Below are 19,655 nucleotides of genomic sequence, written 5' to 3' on the forward strand. Positions count from 1 at the left end.
AAGAAGGCTCCGCACTGAAGTAAAATTACCCCCATTCCACCAGAAGCCAGGTTCAGTCCCTATGAAAAGCTAAGTGGAAAGGGAAAAGAGAAAAGGAAAAATGTGAAAGAAGGAACCTTGTGACTCATTCTCTCCTCTCTATTCTGGTTAGTGACAAAGCAGTGAGGTGCTGCTGGCTGCCCTTTTAAGAATGCCCTGGCAAGGACAAAGAGTATTTTACTTATAAGAAAAGGTTTCCCATGAAAATCACTCTGCCTTAAACTGTGAAAAGTGTCTGATGTTCTTTAAGCCCCCAAAGATTTTGGCTGTTTCAAAGCAGTAAATAAAAAGTGAAGAAGGGAGAAGAAACTTTTCATGGGATGGGGAGTGGATAGTTTCTCTCCCCAGCTTCCTCAAATTAGAGAAGAAGGAATCAAAACTGAAGGAAAACGGGGGCACCTGGGTGGCTCAGTCAGTTAAGTGTCCTACTTCGGCTCAGGTCATGATCTCGTACTCCGTGAGTTTGAGCCCCGCGTTGGGCTCTGCACTGACAGCTCAGAGCCTGGAGCCTGCTTCCCATTCTGCTCATGGTCTGTCTGTCTGTCTCTCTCTCTCTCCCCCCTCAAAAAATAAACATTAAAAAAAAAAAAAACTGAAGGAAAAGAACACAGTATTCTGCTTAACTCCATTCACAGTTAATAGCCTCAGTGGTTTTGAATGGTTCTAAATAGTTATCCAAATGTTCAGAGAGCACCTCAGACCACTTTAACTCTACCGAATGAGACTGCTGACAACCTGATTTGGGCGGGGGGCGGGAAGGAGAGAAAAAATCTTCACATTCCATAGTACTCTGGTGTGCCCATCACAGTTAAACATTTAATAACCTAATGGCCAATGTAAACCAAACTGCCAATGAATACAAACTAGATAAAAATAGCTTTCAGAAGAAAAATAGGCAGCCTTTAAAAGACTGACAACACAGACATCAGACTGACTTAAAATACAAATCTCACATTAAAAAACAAAAAACCTTTATGGACACTAGGCCAACATCTGCTTATTACAACTAGTATTCACTGATGGGGCACCTGCCTACGTGGCTCAGTTGGTTTGGTGTACAACTCTGGGTCAGGTCATGATCTGTGGTTTGTGAGTTCCAGCCCCATGTCAGGCTTTGTGCTGACAACTCAGAGCCTGGAGCCTGCTGTGTGTCTCCCCCTCTCTCTGCCCCTGGCCTGCTCATGCTCTGTGTGTGTCTCTCAATAATAAATACATGTTAAAAAAAAAAAAAATTACAACTAGTAGTCACTAAAATTTTGCCAGATCCCTAATGGGAACTGTAACTGTCTTATAAACTGCATCCAAGATATAATTTCCATTACTTTAAAAAGGTTATCTGAAAAAAATAAATAAATTAAAAATAAAAAGGTTATCTGGTGATGATTTTTTCTTAAAATTTAAAAAAGAAAAAAAAAGATTTGGAGGCCTCCTTATGACCACCCTAAATACACATGCCTGTTAAAAAAAATAAAATAAACAGGAGTACCTGGATGGCTGAGTCAGTTAAGCATCTGACTCTTGATTTCAGCTCAGGTCATGATCTCAGGGTCGTGAGATCGAGCCCAGTGTTGGGCTCCGTGCTAAGCATTGAGCCAGCTTAAGATTCTCTCTCCCTCTCTCTCTGTCCCTTTCCCTCTTGTGCGAGTGCACACACACTCTCTCAAAATAAATACACTTAAAAAAAATATACAACAGATACAAAGAGGTAACAAACTACACCTAAGCCTTAATTATTATTACTATTAATAATAGCAGCTAAGATTATTATGGGTCAGACACTGTGCCAAGCATCTTACATGCATAATTATCTTCGTTAAGCTTTACAATCTCCAGAAAGGTAGGTAACTGAAATTAGTAACGTCTAAGTTCACTATACCTGATCAAAGAGAGGCTCTGGCCTTATGATGTCGAATATAGATATAAAACTATACATACCTAAAGATAGTATCCAATCTCACTCAAACAGGAGCCTAATTTGTAGAGTATTCTCTAAAATCTTCCCCCCCCCCAGAACATGGAGTTCATCTATGCAAAACAAAGGATGCAGGACATGGTCAACTAGTCAAATTCTTTTTTTCTTCTTCTCTAAATAGGGAAGTATATACTCTTTCCTAGTACTACTGCTAAGTCGCCATTTGTAAGTAAAACCAGAAATTCAATACAATCACATGGTAGCATAGCAAAGACAAAAGAGCAAAGATTTAGGAATCAGAGAGATTGGGATCCATTCCAGTTCTGCCCTGTTAGTATCTTCTACCCTCCAGAAGTGCCTTGGGTTCCTTGTCGGTAAAATGGAGACATCACCTAGGGCCTGTGAAGTAATGCTTTTTAAATGCTGGCTCCTTTCCCTTCTCTTCTAAAATAAATGCAAGATCCAAAAACCTAAGGCAGAGCTTCCAAAGTGTGATCCAAGGAATACCAGTCCTTCAAGGGATCCTATAAGTTACACTTCCTCAACTTGTCTGGCTATAGAATACTTGTTATAGTATAACACCTATTAGAGTAACTACTGTAGGAAACACTGACCAAAGGAATTTCATATAGGCTAAAAAAAAAAAAAAAAACAATTGCTTCACATTCTATGATAGCTCTTTTGGATCTTTATCAACTATCTAGTTCCTGCCTTCATTCTATACAATCAAGCTGGCAAAGAAGTGCCTTCTGGACATATGAATACTCCATTTATTAAGTACTGTTCATTAAAACCCAGATATCCTCTTACAAGTATGGTCCAAAAAATCTAACTACATGAAAAATAGGACTTAATATTTCAAAGTTAACAGAAAACAATTATTTTTCCAATAGTCTTCCAGTTACAGAATAGAGGTAACAAGGAAGGAAAAGTACATATATCAATTTTAATTTACCAGAATTGTGCGAAAGCCAATTATTACAAATAAAACAGGTACCTGGCCTCACTGGCAGGCACTAAGGCAGGGAAGAGGGTGGGAGCCAACTATACTCTACCTGAATTTTGTATCACCACAGGATTTCATTGTAATCTGACACTTAAAACACTTGTTAACTAAGAAAAGTTCCTCAGAACCACAGAAAATTTTCTCCAAGTCATGAGAATCTTAAATCAACCTTTTAAATTAACATTTTAGTCCCCAAAGCTACAGAAATTCTTCTTTAAAAACAATACAAAACATGGGGCGCCTGGGTGGCGCAGTCGGTTAAGCATCCGACTTCACCAGGTCACGATCTCGCAGTCCATGAGTTCGAGCCCCGCGTCAGGCTCTGGGCTGATGGCTCAGAGCCTGGAGCCTGTTTCCGATTCTGTGTCTCCCTCTCTCTCTGCCCTTCCCCTGCTCATGCTCTGTCTCTCTCTGACCCAAAAATAAATAAACGTTGAAAAAAAATAAAAAAAAATAAAAAATTAAAAAAAATAAAAACAATACAAAACAAAACAATTAGAAACAAACAAACAAACAAACAAAAAGATGATGGGTTGCCTGGGTGGCTCAGTCAGTTAAACGTCCACCTCTTGATTTAGGCTCAGGTCATGATCTCATGGTTTGTGGGTTCTGCACTGAGAGTATGGAGCCTGCTTGGAATTCTATCTCTCCTACTCTCTGCTTCTCTCTCTCTCTCTCTCTCTCTCTCTCTCCCCCTCTCTCTCAAAATAATAAATAAACTTTAATTAAAAAAAAGATTATCAATGAATATGTTAAAATTTCATCTCTATACTTAAGACTTTTAATTTTTTTGTTTTTCAACATTCAACATTTATTAAGTGCCAACTTGATAAAGAGAATTTTCATGTTCAAGAATAATATTAAGCAACAACAAAAAATACTGAGACAAGTGAGCAAAGGAAACAATAAAGACAGAAGCAGATAAAGTCTAACACTTCCCTTGAGTCAAACAATGATGTGTTATCTGGGCTCAAAATTAGTGTCTTTAAGTTATCAGAGGTAAGAAGGCTCCATTTCTGCACAATCATTCACATTCTCTTAGGCCAGTAAAGCAGTTAAGAATTAGAGCTCTACCCTAAATTACCTGGACTAGAATATAGGCTCTGCCATCTGCTGCTTCTAAAACTTTGGCAAAAGTTACTTAACCTAATCCTGAATTTCCTTAAAGATAATGAGTTCTGGCTCAAAACTGATTCTGCAATATGGATTTCAACTATAGTTTTTACCCATTTCTTATAGCCACTGTTTTATAGATAGCCTGTATTAATTTTGAAAGCAAAGTATTTGCTATTAAAGTTTTATTACAAAAAAGGATTTAAAATACTTAGTTTACTTGCATGTGATTGACAATTATGTTCTTCTTGGTAAGAAACATTATAAAAAGTAAAATTTCCTAGGTTACCCATAGAAACCTTAGTTCAATCAATTTCACACAATGTTCCTATTCTCTTTCCAAATTATAAAGGCCATATAGAGTAGCAGTTAAGAGAACAAATTCAAAGTATGGTGACAAAATCTGCTGGCTATGTAAGGCTCTCTAAGCCTCAAATTTATTCATTTATAAACTACATTTGCCTTACCAGGTTGTGGTAAAGACTGAATGAGATACAGATAAATTGCTAAGTACAATGCAATGACACAGTAAGTACTCAAAAATTTTTTTCTTTTACTTGAAGTCTAGCGTCCTGAGTTCAACATACTGGACCTATTCTCTACTACCTGTAAGATCCTTAATAAATCAGTCATAATATTTATAACTTAGCTTCTTCAGCCATTATATGGAGATAATATTGCCTCAAAGAACTATGAAAGTTAAAGGAAAGGATAGTGCTTGGCATACAGTAAAAATACTTAACGGGTACCCGAATCTAAATTATTCCAGTTCTAAGATCTGGGCTACCATCAATACAGCATCCATGGAAACTCAATACTCATCATTACTATAAACATTGTTCTAATTCTTATACATATACATATACATATACATATACATATACATATATATATATTTCACTAACATTTCTCTAACTTCTTTCTCAACCCTCACTCCTCACTTCTCAACCCGTAGCTCTGCTCATCTCTTTCCAAAACTTTAGAAAGTACACAGGCTTTCTCAGGTATATGCGAGAAATAAAAAGATTTTTTTAATCAGGACACTACGTTTTTAAACAATATCTTACTCCTAAATTAATGCTGTTAACTGACAAGCTGTACAATTTACACTGATGCTACGTGCAAGGCAGTGGAGTCATAGAATCCTCTGCTTCTTGGGATCTTCCTTTTCTAAGGTCCCCAGGAACTGGTCCACCTGCTCCAATTTTAGAAGCCATGACACACACCCTTTATTTTTTACTTGGTACTCACTTTCCACTACAGCAGAAATATAATACTAGAATATTTCTTCTATCCTTTGAAAGTACACAGACACTCTTAAATTTTTCTAAAAACTCACAAGAGGTAAATATATATAACATTAAGGTCTCAAATGTCTCTAAACAAAGGTTATCCCTGATATTAAACTGAATTGAAATAGAACTATGCTCTGTTCAAAAAAAAAAAAAAAAAAAGAACTATGCTCTGTTCTTTAGTAACTCCTCCTGGACTTCAAGAATGGCATACCAAACAATTGTTACTTACAGAGAAAATAAATCTCTTCCATGTCTAAAAATCATGCCCCAAGCCAGGCAAGCATTTCACAATTAACACAGTGAGTCACAGAGGCAGATACCATGTTGATCAGTAGAATCCAAATTATTATTGTGACAATATGATTTCTCAAAACCAAATACAAACAGCCAAACTTCACAGCTATTTAAGAGGTTGGATCATTTAGCAAGATAGCCCATATTGTTTATTAAAATTTCTCAACTCTCTGGGAAAGCTCTTGAACTGATATAACAATATATACTATTAGACCAAACAAATATGATCTTAGAGAAGAAAAAGAAGTCCTGTAAAAATTAAAGTTTTCATAAATCCCCACAATACAATTACAATCCATGACGAAAGGGCCTGTTAATATTTACTTTATCTCCTGCAGAATAAGCTACTTGGTGAAAATTTTAAAATTAATTTGTCAGATTTCATTGATCTACATCTTCTCTTCTATCCCCACCCACTCCAAATAAATTCCCAGAAGGTTTGAGGGTACTGTAGGAGCTGGACAGGTTCAAGGTTTTAAAGGTACTATGCTCACCAACCAGTGTGACCTAGCATTCAAGTTCTTTCATTCATTCAGCTACCCATCCAAAAAGTTCAGAGCCACTCAGTTGCTAAGCACATAGTATAAAGTGTCTACGTCTGTGTCTTTTTCCTTTCCCTGGTATTACGCCTTCATTTTTAAACAAAAATTCCTATTTGACTTTATAAATTAATTTCTTATATCAAAACTTTAATGTTTCTATAAATATCAGTGATAGTTTGGTGACCTGGATACTCTATACCATGTAACTACCATATATGGTATACACGTAACTACCATGATAAATTGCCTTCAACTCAAACATATATTAAGTGACCCAATTTAAAAGGCACTGTGCTCCACATTACAGTAAATACAAAGGTAAATAAAATGCTCCTTTTACTGTACCGGAACTTAAAATCCCCTAGGGTGAGACAAAACAAGTTACCCAGAACGCAAGGCAGAATGTAAGAAGGGTGACAGAGAGTGCTACAGGAGTTACATGCAAGCGAATTCCATGCCTTGTGGGGGGTAAGGCATGGAAGAGTAAGTGGTTGGGGTGGCATCTGAAACCCTGAAAGCTGAGTAGGTCTCTGAAACAGCAAGGAGAGAGAATGTATGACAAAGAAGATTTACACTAATAAGATTCCATTGGGACCAGGGACAATCATGGCAATGAAAATATTTAACAAACATACCAGTAAGAATTTCCATATACAATTTAACAGCTGTGCTAAAATATGGGGAAAAACTCATTGCCTCCGATAGTAAGCACCTTTCTGAAGAACATAAATGTCTCAACCTCTTTTAATGTGGTATAAAATTTCAAAATTAACTGAAGACATGACTAAAAACAAAACAAAGCAATAAGACAAATCAATGAAGTGTTCTTAAACCACATACATCTTATCTGTTCCTTGAAAATGAACAGACTATATGATTAAACAGATTGACAACAGTGTTACACAATAACATAATTCTTGGACAAAACTCTAAAGCTACATTGTCCAATACAATAACCAGTAGCAACATGTGGCTACTGAGCACAAAATATGGTTACTTCAAATTAGGATGTGCTATAAGTATAAAATACCCAGTAGGCTGTGAAGATTCAGCACCAAGAAAAAAAAAAAAAGAAAAAGAAAAAGAATGTAACGTATCTTATTAGTAAATTTTATATTGATTACATATTGAAATAATATTTTTGATATACTGGGTTATTTAACAATATTAAAATTAAATTCACCTATATCTATTTACTCTTTTTAATGTGGCTCCTAGAAAAGTTTATATTACATATGTGACACATTTGTGGCTTGCATTATATTTCTATTGAAAAGCTCTGGTTTAAACAATTGCTTAACATTAGTTCTTGAATTAGTCTGTACTTGGCTTTAGGTTATTGCTTTATGTCGGCATGGCAATCACTTGATCATAATGATAGAAGGTAACCGCCCAACATCTATGCCTCAGTGTTTAGATACTAAAAAGATGAGACACATAGCAGAAAAGTATGTCCGCCTAACTACTGTTTTGGAGCAAATGTGTAAAAAAACAACCAACTAACAACTTTTCTGGATACATTTACCAAGCAGTTAATTTTGGAGGCACTGCTGGCTGATGTCAGAGACTGTTAAAGGAGTATTCAGCAATACAAAGAAATGGAATGCAGGGAAATACAAGAGTGGACCCTGAAGAGTAATGACGTCAGAATGACAGCTGCATAGCAGGACCCGGAGAACAACCAAGCTTGACGTCAGCAATAAGATGAGGACTCTAGGAAAAGACATTCCAGGAAAATAACAGACGGTGGGGCAGAATCTAGAAAATGCCTGATAAAGTTTGAAGGGGAGGTTGGGGGCCAGAAGCAAAATTATGATCATTGCAAACAGGGCAAGAAAAATAATATGGCAACAATGAACTGTAAAAGAAAAAAAATAAAAGTGAATGGAATGTGATTGCCACTTTGGAAACAATTTGATAGTTCCTTAAAATATTAGTTACCAGTTACCATACAACCTAGCAATTCCACTCGTAGGTATATACCCAAAAGATACAAAAATATATATCCACACAAAAACTTGTTCACAAATGTTCACAGAAGTATTATACTAGCCAAAAAGTAGGTTAACAATACAAATGCCCATCAGTTGATGAATGGATAAACAAATGATGGCATTTCCATACAATGGAATATTATTCAAAAATAAAAAGGAATGAAGTACTGATAAATGCTAGAACACAGATGAACCTAGAAGACATTATATGAAGTAAAAGAAGCCAGTCATAAAAAGTCACATACTATATACCATTCATATGAAATGAGAATAGGCAAATCCATAGAGACAGAAAGTAGGTAAGAGATGGGAGGAAGGAGAATCTGGGCAATGATTACTAATGGGTACTGGGTTTCTTTTTGGGGTGACAAAAGCGTGCTAAAATTAAATTGTGGTGATAGTTTCACAACTCTATGGACATACTAAAAACCACTGTGCATTTTAAATGAATGAATTTTATGGTATGTGAATTATGTCTCAATGAAATCATTTTTAAAAGGCTTATGTGATCATTGTACACTACTTGCTCCTGCTAAGAATACTGCTTAGTGTCTAGATACTGAGTATTAACCATTTGAGTAATAATTTAAATAATTATTTAACTGAAAATAATGGTATAACTATATTACCATGATAGCAAAAGGGCGGTTAGGATGAGAATAAATAATATCCAAATAATGAGAAAATAACAATATCAAAAAGTAATTTTAATAGCCAAAAGTATGCTAATTAAAAATACGACAGAAACTTATACAGGAAAACAGCCATCACAGTTTTAAGGTTGCCTGTGAGAAACAGAAATGAGAAAGAGAAGACTGACTTCCATAATAAGACTTTCTGCATGATTTGATTTCTTTGGATCATATGAATATATTATTTTATTTTTTTTAAATTTTTTTTTAACGTTTTATTTTATTTTTGAGACAGAGAGAGAAAGAGCATGAACGGGGGAGGGTCAGAGAGAGGGAGACACAGAATCTGAAACAGGCTTCAGGCTCTGAGCTGTCAGCACAGAGCCCGACGCGGGGCTCGAACTCACAGACTGCGAGATCATGACCTGAGCCGAAGTCGGACGATTAACCGACTGAGCCACCCAGGCGCCCCTGAATATATTATTTTATAAAAATTAAAAATTTTTAAAAACAGACTAAGGAGTGCTTGGTTTAGAAGCAGAATGAAACCGTGCGCTCTTAAAGAGGTAAAAGGCACAGGCTTCATTGACACTGACGCACTCTGCGCCTCTGATCTCTCAAGAGAACAGGTTTTTCTCACCTACGATGTTAGAAAAATGGAAAGTTAAAGGAAAAAGTAAATGTTCCTTTGTGTTTTTCTTTACCATGACAAACTACTTCCAGCAAAAAAGATAATACCTACTTGACACTACAAATCATTTCTCAAATACAACAAGAGTAGGAAATATTTTAAATGTGATAGTGTTCACTGGTTATGACTATTAGCATTTTACCTCTTATTGCCAAGAGAAGCACTCTCTCATCTTTCCACTTACTCCCCATCTAACTCACGTTTGGAAAAAATAAGGGTTTAGTAACCTACTAGAGGATGGAAAACAACAGCAATTTTCTAGAATCATTGATTTAAATTTTATTTTAATTCTAACATTCTTATGGTAAAGCCTGTGTTCATTTAGGTGTATATACACAAAGTATAATTCCATAATAGAAATAACCAGTAAAGAATCAAAATATCTACAGAAGGATACTTAAGAAACTGGAATGTTGACAGTCCCCAGGAAAGGGAACTGGTAGTTAAAAAGCAGGAGTAAGGCAAAGACATCACCGAAAATCTTGAAAATTTTGAATTATATGAGTAAATTCTAACTTTTAAAGCAAAATATGTAAATAAGACAAGCACGTAATTGTCCATCATATGGCATGCAATTAAGTGGTTATTACTATTTATTACATAAATATGACACACACATATATATACATATAATTACAAACTATTATTGAAACCCTACCAACTCAAAGCTTCCCCCTTCCCTTCAGAGTTTAATGAACAGAATGTGAAAACTGAAATTCCGATCGGACAGCTAATGCACCTGCAACACTGGCAGTCTGAAGCCAGGCATAACTCCAGCATCTCAAATTCTTCAGATGCTGCCTCTATAGACTTAAAAATCTAGAAGTAGCAATTTGACTCAGCTCAGTAACTTCAACACAAGTCATGAAGAAAGTGGTTAATCAATTAAAAAGAATTAACTGACTTTATGGAATAAGGGGAAGTAGAAGGAGTCACATTTTAAGAGATAGGTTAACCTTCCTTGGAAAGAAATCTAAAACACCCAACCTTTTTAGTTATGTTAGCCAATTAAGCCTGTAAGAATTTCTTAGACTTCCAAAAGAGAAAAAAGTACTTTGCCATGATTGTCCTTTTTCTTCAGATCCACAATTAAGATAGTGACCTTTTCAATTCTCATTAATAGGTCTTAACTGTGTTAGTAAAGTTACTCTCTAACAGCTAATCATAATTCATAAGAAAGCTTAAGTAACTGTATGCAGTGCCTTAACTAGAAGATAGCTTCACAGTTATAACGTAACTAATGTCCAATAAACACTTAACTGGTTGTATACACATAAAATCAAATACATATACACACACACACACACATTTTCATGAAGTTTGCTGCCAACTATTAAAAGGAGGAAGAGAACACTTACAACACTTCACACCCTACAGAAAGAGAGAAAGAAATAATCCTTAAGAATGGATAATTGAGAATCACATTCCAATATTACCTGGAAATATAAATACACCAGATTTACCTACGAACAATCAGTACTTCTCAATAAAAAACAGTTCTCTGAACATTAAAAAAAAAAAAATCAATACTTTTGGCTGGCATTAGCCCGAATATCTCCATTTTCATGTTTGTCTTAAAAAGTTTTCCTGGAATCTTAAAAACATTTTTTAAGCATTTTTTGAATATAACTATAAATATTTAAGTACTGTATTTGCTACCAGGCACGCCCTGAAACTAATTCAAAAGCAGTACTAATCATGAAAGTCTTATACATACACTGCTAAACTATCAATGAAAGACTATCCTACAAGCAAAAGGCACTCTAGCTTATCTCTGGAATCTGAGTAACAGGCAACAGCAATACAATTCTCTGAAACATATACAATAGAGAGCAACAGCTCTAGAATCAGGATGCCTGGGTTTAAATTCTAGCAAAGCAACTTTTTGCCCAAGTCATCTTGGGTAAATTGCTTCACTTCTCTAAATTTCATTTACCTAACCTATTAAGTAGGGATAACAGTATTAGTTACTTTGTAGAGTTGCTGTAATGATTACAATGAAATACTGCATAGGAGCACATTGGTGGCTCAGTCAGATAAGCATCTGACTTCAGCTCAGGCCATGATCTCATGGTTCGTGGGTTTGAGCCCCACATAAGGCTCTGTGCTGACAGCTCAGGGCCTGGAGCCTGCTTCAAATTCTGTGTCTCCCTCTCTCTCTGCCCCTCCCCTGCTCACGCCCTGTCTATCTCTGTCTCTCAAAAATGAATAAAAATGTTTAAAAAGATGAAAATATTGCATATAAAGAATTTGGCAGAATGCTTATTTAGAACATAGTAAACATTCAATAGGCACATCACATGTCAATCACATTATTATTCATGGCCACTTTCTATTAAAGCAACCTATTTATTTTTAGCTTTAAAAGCCAAGGATTTCACATGACATAATTAATGATAAAACACTAGTGCTCTATACCAGTGTTACTAATATTTTTGCCTGCCTGCCTACCTACCTCTCTGACTTTAGGGCCTATAAGTGCATTTAAATTTCATCACCATCTAAAATACAAGTTTCTAGAAAAACAGTTCCTTTTCAATCAGAAATGTTTACTTTTTATTATTAATTCAAAGGATAATCAAGAAATTAACAACCCCAGAATATGTTGACAAGGGAACATATTAAGGGTTCATCTTTTGTGCCACTGTTGGCTATGGTACCCTGGAGACAAAAGGAAAAGTTGATTTGGCAGAATTAACTACAAAACAACAAAATACATCATTACCTCAATCTGATCAAACCAAAACGCTTCTAAGAAAACTATTCGGTAAGAAAATGTAAGACTCAACTATTTACAAAGTTTTAACTTGCACACCCTTTGAAAGTAGACCTTTCTCACCAAAACATAAACAAGAGTGGGAAGGGGGACTGTAAACTAAAAACCCAAATCTACAAAGTTTTATCTTTATATTTTTTTATACCAGAAGAAGTACATTACAGACAAAAATATATATTGAAATAATTTACAGAATGCCTATTATGTACTGTGTATTAACTCATTTTTTAAAACAACAAATGTCCCTTCTTAAAATCAATTTAATGGTAAGAAACTTTTGGAAAAGCAAACTGCTCCTTTAACTCTACTGTCAGTTTTTCTTTGTACTATTCACACAGGTCTTTATATGAATATACATTTCTATATTACATTCAACCAATTTCAAAGGCAATTCTTATAACCAAGGAAGATTTGTACAATCCAAAATAGGAGCAAAGACTGTAACCTCTACTTTAAACCCAGTAAACCATAAAAATACTATCCTTGAAATCATTCAAAATTCCCTTTGAACCACACTCCCCCATCCAAAAATTGCTAGAAAACGAGGCTAAACGTTTCAACAAATTCATTTACTTATGGTGATTATGCTCTTAGTAGAAGAGGATCTGGGAAATCAGGTTGGTCCTGTTAATACCAGCATGTACTCCAGCACACAGGCGTGCTCTGTCCGTCCATTCTCCATTGTAGGGTGGAGTATCAAAAGAGACAGCAGACTTATAGCCTGCCTGACCCCATCCCTATCTCACAATCCCATGAGTCTTATTATAAAGTATGAAATAGTAGCATCAGGGTCAGCATATGCCTGTTTCACAGCATTCTCTTTACACACAAAAACACAGCACGTGCAGTCTCAGAATCTGCTGCTGACACCAAGCTTCCCCAGCCTTGCTGTTTCTCCAAAACAGTATCTCACATCTGCAACTTAAGTCCAAAACAAGGAGCAGACAGCACAGGGTGCAAGAACTGATTTTCTATGAACTATACCAGTGATATGAATGTCACCTCATTTTCTCAATGTCATTCACAATCAGCCATTAATTGATGTGTGAATCTCTTGGTTCCCTTGAAGTTTGGTCCTAGTATCTGTGCCTTATAGTCATTTCACAATAGCATTCTACAGATGCATGCATCAAGAGAGCATGCAATTCTTAGATGAAAGTCTTAGTGTTTGAAAAACTCTGGAAAGATCTGGTTGGGAAAGGAATGAAAATTTAATGAAAGTAAAGTTCTAGCTTTCAGTCTCATACACAAGCTCTCTTCCACGTAAACATGGATGATTTAGAAATTGCCTAATTCTGATAACCTAATTTTTAAATGTCACAAGATTACACTCCCTTGGGAATACAGTAACTCTAGGTTGCCACGTAATCTTTGGTTTTAATACTATACGACTAAATACTGCACAATATACAACTTCTATTAATTCTTCTTTGACTAAAAAAAAAAAAAAAAAAAACCTGACCTAATTAAGAGATACTCATGTATTTTCCTCTTTCCAAATGTTATACTTAAGCATTAAGCCTACCCAATTAGTTAAATTTGTGCCAAGAGTATACCAAAAGCATTTGTTACTAATATTTTAAATAAAACCACCACAGATAGTCCCTTTCCTTCTCTTTTTTGAATAAAATATCACGTAATTCTACAGAAGGAATTGTATAGCTATTAACGTTTATGTAGTAACACTTGAGTCTGTATGTGAACAAAAAAGAAACACTGGTTTCACCATAGTAAGTAAAAAGCAATATTTCAAATACACAATTTAAATACATGATTCAAACTTAGGATGCAGGCTTACCTCAACCAAAAAGGCAAAAAGCATTTTGTTGTAAAGTCAACTTTTAATTTCTACTGAAGCCTTCACAAACCAAGTAAAGGCTGCTATTATTACTATTATTATCATTATTTTAAATGCAAGGTTTACCTAAGAATAATCATTATTTATGAAAAACAGGTTTTAAGCATGTTCCAAAGACTAAATTAAAGGCTAGTTAAAATACCTATTTTTACGTCACAGTTTAGTCCAAAAAATATTTCCATTGTTTTCCAACAAATTACCATGGAACTATTATAACTAGGGTCAAGTGTGAGGCTTTTGAATCTACATAAAAAATTACTTTCTTTTTTAAGACTTCAATGGAAAGCATTTAAATTAAAACCCTTAGTTTATTGCTCTAAAAAATAAATCCAACATTTTTAGGGGAAGAAAAGTTAGAAACTGTGCAATTAATAGGCTGTAAAGTTAAATATCATTGCCAGTAACCAAATGCTGTCTGACCTTCAAGGGAACCTACTGTACATTAAATTATTAAAAAGTGAACTCATCTACCCTCTCATCAAGGCACTTTCTCAACTTTCCCATTACAATCGGCAATATAACTCAGCAGGTCAAGTCTTCCAGACCAACAACATCAGAATTTATTTTTAACTCCTGACTCCTTCCCAAATATTCCCCTTTGATCCAATCCAAAGTCCTGCTAGTTCCTCATTCACACCACCTCTCAAATGTGTTATTTTCATACCATTTTCACATTTTATTTTATATTTTCTAATGATTCACAACATCCCCTACTATCTCCCTAAAAGGGCTCCAATGACTACTGTAAGCCATTAATTCAGCTGCCCAAATCATCTTCAAATATCTTGTTCAACAACCTAACTCTAACAATCCTAAACTCTCTTGAACCTCAACCAAACTCTTACAGGCCCCCTCTGTCCTCCATCAGCTATCAAAAACACATTTCCCAAATTCTATCTGTTCTTATTTTCCCATTTAAGACCCTTTAATTCAGATTTACCAACTTGCTTTTTAAGTACAAAAATTATCTACCTACCATACAAAAAAATACCATCTCTGCGCCTCTGCCCATTCCTTCCACCTAGAATCCTTTATGTTTCTCTATAAATTCAAGTGACTGCCTCCTTTAACACCTGTCTTAAAACCCATCTCTGCAGGAAGTCTTTCCTCTCCAACCAAGATGCCTCACCCTTGTAGTCTTCATCCCTCTGAACAAAGCATTCTATTTGTATTCATAATCTTGCAGTCACCATGCTATTGTTTTCCTACTTTTTCCCATAAACTGCCTCTACAACTAAACGATAAGCTTTTGAATCCAAGGACTTCAATTTCTTTATGCATCTCTCTTTTGAACAGGGGTTCCTTAGAACAGTAGCACTAACAAATGTTTAATGATTCCCCTTTCTTCTAAACTGTCCTTAAAGTCAAGTGGTCAAAAACACATTGAACTCCAAGTTTTTAAATGTTAAGTTAAACTATATGGTAATAGAAAATTAAACACTTTAACCTACACACTTTACAAGAGTTACTCCATCCTCCGTCAACATCCACGCTACCAAGAATTAAGGAGTCATTTTCGAAGAAAATCCCGAAAACAAAATGAAAAGTCCAAAAATTTAACATTATAAGCTATTCTATTTTGACCTCTGAAATTGATCTAATAAAATAATTACCTAAAACTGATTTTCAGTGGATTTTAAACTACACTACCAAGATGAAAAACATACAAACACTCCAGTATCACAAGAGGCTCTTAAGTAGCTATTATAAGATCTGCCTCATCATAGCTGAAAATTACCCCAGAATTTTAAAATATTCCTTTCAAATGACCCCATGAAGTGCTTAGAAAGCTTGATTCTTCCCTGAAAAAATGCATCATCAGCTCCCCTCCTCACACACCCTGCATTCTGCACTAGTCACAAAAGTAAATAAATAATAGATAAATAACTTTTAAAAATAATCTGCCATTCAGCTACTACCTTAGACTACCCTGGTTCAGGCAAGTCCAAAAGCCAACATGAATTGAAACCCTGAGTTCAATTAAAAGTGATAATTTTATGTTCCTTAAGGATATAATAAATTTCACATAGGAGCATTTACAGATGTTTTAAAAATCTCAGTTCTTCAGTTCTCTCCTTCTAGGCAACAAAATGGGTTTTCTTTGCCCTCATCTTGTCCCCTTCTTGAGGAATAAGGAAACAATGTAGATATTTTTGTCAAATTCTGGAAGTATGGTTTAAATAAGCTATCACTAAATATGGTTCCACATCCTGGAACACTGGAACTTACTACACCAAACACCTCAAGAACATAGACTTTTTAGCACAAATCTAGGACAAAAGTACAGTCCGGAAACAACCCTGAACACAAGCTCAAAAACTATACCAAACACCTCAAGAACATAGACTTTTTAGCACAAATCTAGGACAAAAGTACAGTCCGGAAACAACCCTGAACACAAGCTCAAATATCTCTATTATATCCAGGACCACAGCCTTCAGCAAAACCCATGACAAAAAGGTCTAAATCCATATTCTCATAACTAAACCCATAGTTTCATCTAAATGTGACAGGAAACCAGTGCAAAAGTATTTTAAATCGTCCTAGAAGGGACCCCTGACTTCTAGCTCATTTAACAAGGGTTGAATGCAATGACACCCCAAAACTGAACTTGATGAGTCAGTGACAATTAACATTCAACGTAGTATTTGGCAACATGACAATATAAACCTCAATCAAAACCTGGACCTACTTCCAAGTTACCTTTTGATTAAATGTAAATTACATAGTGGTAAACTGGTAATGTCAAAACGAGAAGGTTAAAAAAACATTAAATCACGTATTCAATTTAAAACAATGCCTGAAGAGATACTACTGCTACTAAGTCTCTACCAGCTCCTACGGACCTTTTCTAAAGGGAGAACTCCATGCTCGCCTACAAACCTGAATGGTAACTGAATTAAGTTCATCTCTGGATTAAGAACAAACACTTTGTAGTCACACAGGCAAGAAACAATTGTTAGGAGACTGTGACATTTAGTGTTTCTAGGAAGTATACAAAACTATGGTAACACCTAAGACCTGAGCTAACTAAGATATATGCCTCTTTCCAAAAGACATATACTCCGCAAATGTACAAAATGAATGGAATCAAGTCTTGTCCTTCTCTTTATTCAAAAAGATGAGCAAGTAAACACTCATCACTACTTTAACATGGAAATACTCAAGCACTTGATAAAGCGGACTACCAGCAGCACAAAAAGTATAAGAAAAGAAAACATGTTTCAAACTAAACCATCCAAATAAAAAGCATATTCTCTCAATTCAAGGTTAATGAGACCAGGGGAGGGGGTAAGGGAGGAGAAAAGAGGGAGCAGCCTTATCCTTGACTGAAGATAGGTTTTTGCCCTTTTCCATTACCTCTGATTATTATATCAGGAGGTCTGATATTTTAAGATCCTGGTTATTAAAGGTTTTTTATCTTAAGGATGAGGTGAAGAAGGGGTGTAAAATAAAATCAATACTCACTGCTAACTTTCATGCTGCCAAAAGCTGAAGGCTGCTGCACTGGCTTGCAGCTCTCCGCAAAGGAGGTGGTTCTGGGCCGCCCTGACATGATCACTCTCTTCCCGAATCACCCTCTTTTCCTTCCTTCCTCCTTTTCTTCCTTTTGTTTTATGTTGGGGTGTTAGGTTAATGATAAATGCAGCATTAAGTTCTTCCACAAGAAGGAAAAAAAAAAATAGACTTCTTCCTCTTGGCTTTTCACTCCTTTTGTACAGCTATAAAAAAACAAGCGATGTTTCTCCTTCAAGACAAATCAGTATGGATATTTAACATATAGATGATTTGGGACTGGGAAAAAAATACAGTTCTTTCCCCTCCCTTTCCTTGGAGGGGAAAAAGGGAGGGGAGAATCTTAAAAAATATATATCACGTGAAACGGGGGCAAATACTTGATTGAAAATAAGTACTTTGAATATTATAATTTCCTCGGGGATTTTTTTTCCGAGTCAATGAAGAAGGGAAGCGGCGGAAGGATCACGAGTCTCACGCTTGAAAAGAAGGGGGGATGGGAAGGAGGGAGAGGGAGGGGGGTGGCTCGGAGATGCGACGGGAAACGCTGCGGCTCCGGCAGCGGCGGGATCCGGCGGGCTGACGGCGGGGGCCCGGCGAACTGGAGGGCGGCGGAGTCTCGAGTCAGTCAGAGGCGGGCGGTGGCGGCGGCTCCTCTTCTCATTGCGCCAGGAGCAGCTGCAGGCGGCGGCTGGATCCAGCGGCCATGGCGGCGGCGGTGGCGGAGGCAGCTCCCTTCAGACCCCAGGCAGCGGATCCTCGACTGCTCCCCATACGCCGGGGACATGGGAACCCGGCAACCGCTTCCGTCCCTCGGGGCCCCCTCCCCCGTCCGCGGCACCAGTGCGGCCGCCCTCCCGCCCCTCGCCTCTGGTCGGTGCCGGCTCAGGAAGTGTCCGCGCTTTGCCCCCAGCCCGGAACCCTGTCAGCGGCTGCGGGGCCGGCTCCTCCTCGCTTCCTTCCTTCCTTTGTCACTCGGCCCGGGCGGCGGCGGCGGCAGCGGCAGCAGCAGCACAATCCTGCATTCGCCCGGGTCGGGGGCTGTTCTGTGTGAGGAGCGCCGTCTGCGCAGCCGCCTAGCTCTTCCCCACTCCCCCTCCCCCCTCCTACTCGTCCTCCGCCTCCTTCCTCCCCCACCCAGCCTTACACCGCCCAGCGCCCCGCCACCCGCGTAACAGGCGTCTGGGAATCGCCGGCCGAGCCCCGCTCCCGCCCACTTAGGCTACGGTGCCGAAGCCCGAGCGGAGCCAATCACGGACGTCGATTGTTTGTGGCTCCTCCCGGAAAAAGCCGATCGACCTGAGAAACCAATTAGGAAGTGTCGCTGGAAATCCACGCCCAAAAAGCGGAAAATGCCGAAAATAGCCGAACGAAAAGGTGGGTTCTCCTCGTTCAGTGGCTGGCTAGAACAGAAATTCGACAATGGCACCAGTGGCCAATCAAAATCGCCGGCCCTCACGAAAAAGCTTGAAGAGTTAAGGACGGTGAAACCCGTAGTCACTGGTGAAACAGCACGGTCGGGCGCCGCGGCCGCTTTGTAATTGGCCGAAAACTCCGCTGGGAGTGCACCTCCCTCGGTGATTGGCGAAGCGAGGGGGGCTTCCGAGGACAGTCTGGCCAGTCAGAATGTCTCCTCCCTCTCCAGGGTGGAGAGAAGAAGAAAGAAAAGGGAGGGCATCTATAAAGCGCCTTCTCATTGGCCTGAACCCTTGTAGCTGGAGTGGGGGCAAAAGGGAAAAGGAGGGAGGCCGAAACCCGTAGCAGCAGCCAATCGGCACTCACTGCCGTCCAATCGCAAGACCTAGATGCACTGTGATTGGCCTTCCGCCTCCGGCGGCGGTCCCAGGAGCGGAGGGAAGCTCGACTAGGGTCGTGGCGGACCTTGTGACGGGCTTGCCTGCGGCTGCTCTCAGCCGTTGTGGAAACCGCAGATCAGGAGCGCGGGCACTGCGCAGCCGGTCCGAAACTGCTGCGGTCAGCGGCGCTG

At 37.9% G+C, this 19,655-nt stretch overlaps 1 protein-coding gene across 3 annotated transcripts in view; it reads right to left on the reverse strand.

The window, feature by feature from the left end:
- GSK3B (glycogen synthase kinase 3 beta) overlaps positions 1 to 18,844 on the reverse strand; it is a 196,413-nt gene extending 177,569 nt beyond the window's left edge. For 2 of the 3 annotated variants that reach the window (XM_043594258.1, XM_043594257.1), the window contains exon 1: positions 17,621 to 18,844. In XM_043594258.1, coding sequence (XP_043450193.1) covers positions 17,621 to 17,708 — 88 coding nt within the window. In that variant the 5' untranslated portion in view covers positions 17,709 to 18,844. The remainder of the gene's footprint in view (positions 1 to 17,620) is intronic. The other variant, XM_043594259.1, reaches the window with a different exon arrangement.
- Between the last annotated feature and the right edge of the window lie 811 nt (positions 18,845 to 19,655).

Source organism: Prionailurus bengalensis, chromosome C2 (assembly GCF_016509475.1).
Source record: "Prionailurus bengalensis isolate Pbe53 chromosome C2, Fcat_Pben_1.1_paternal_pri, whole genome shotgun sequence".
In the NCBI taxonomy this organism is placed as follows: domain Eukaryota; kingdom Metazoa; phylum Chordata; class Mammalia; order Carnivora; family Felidae; genus Prionailurus; species Prionailurus bengalensis.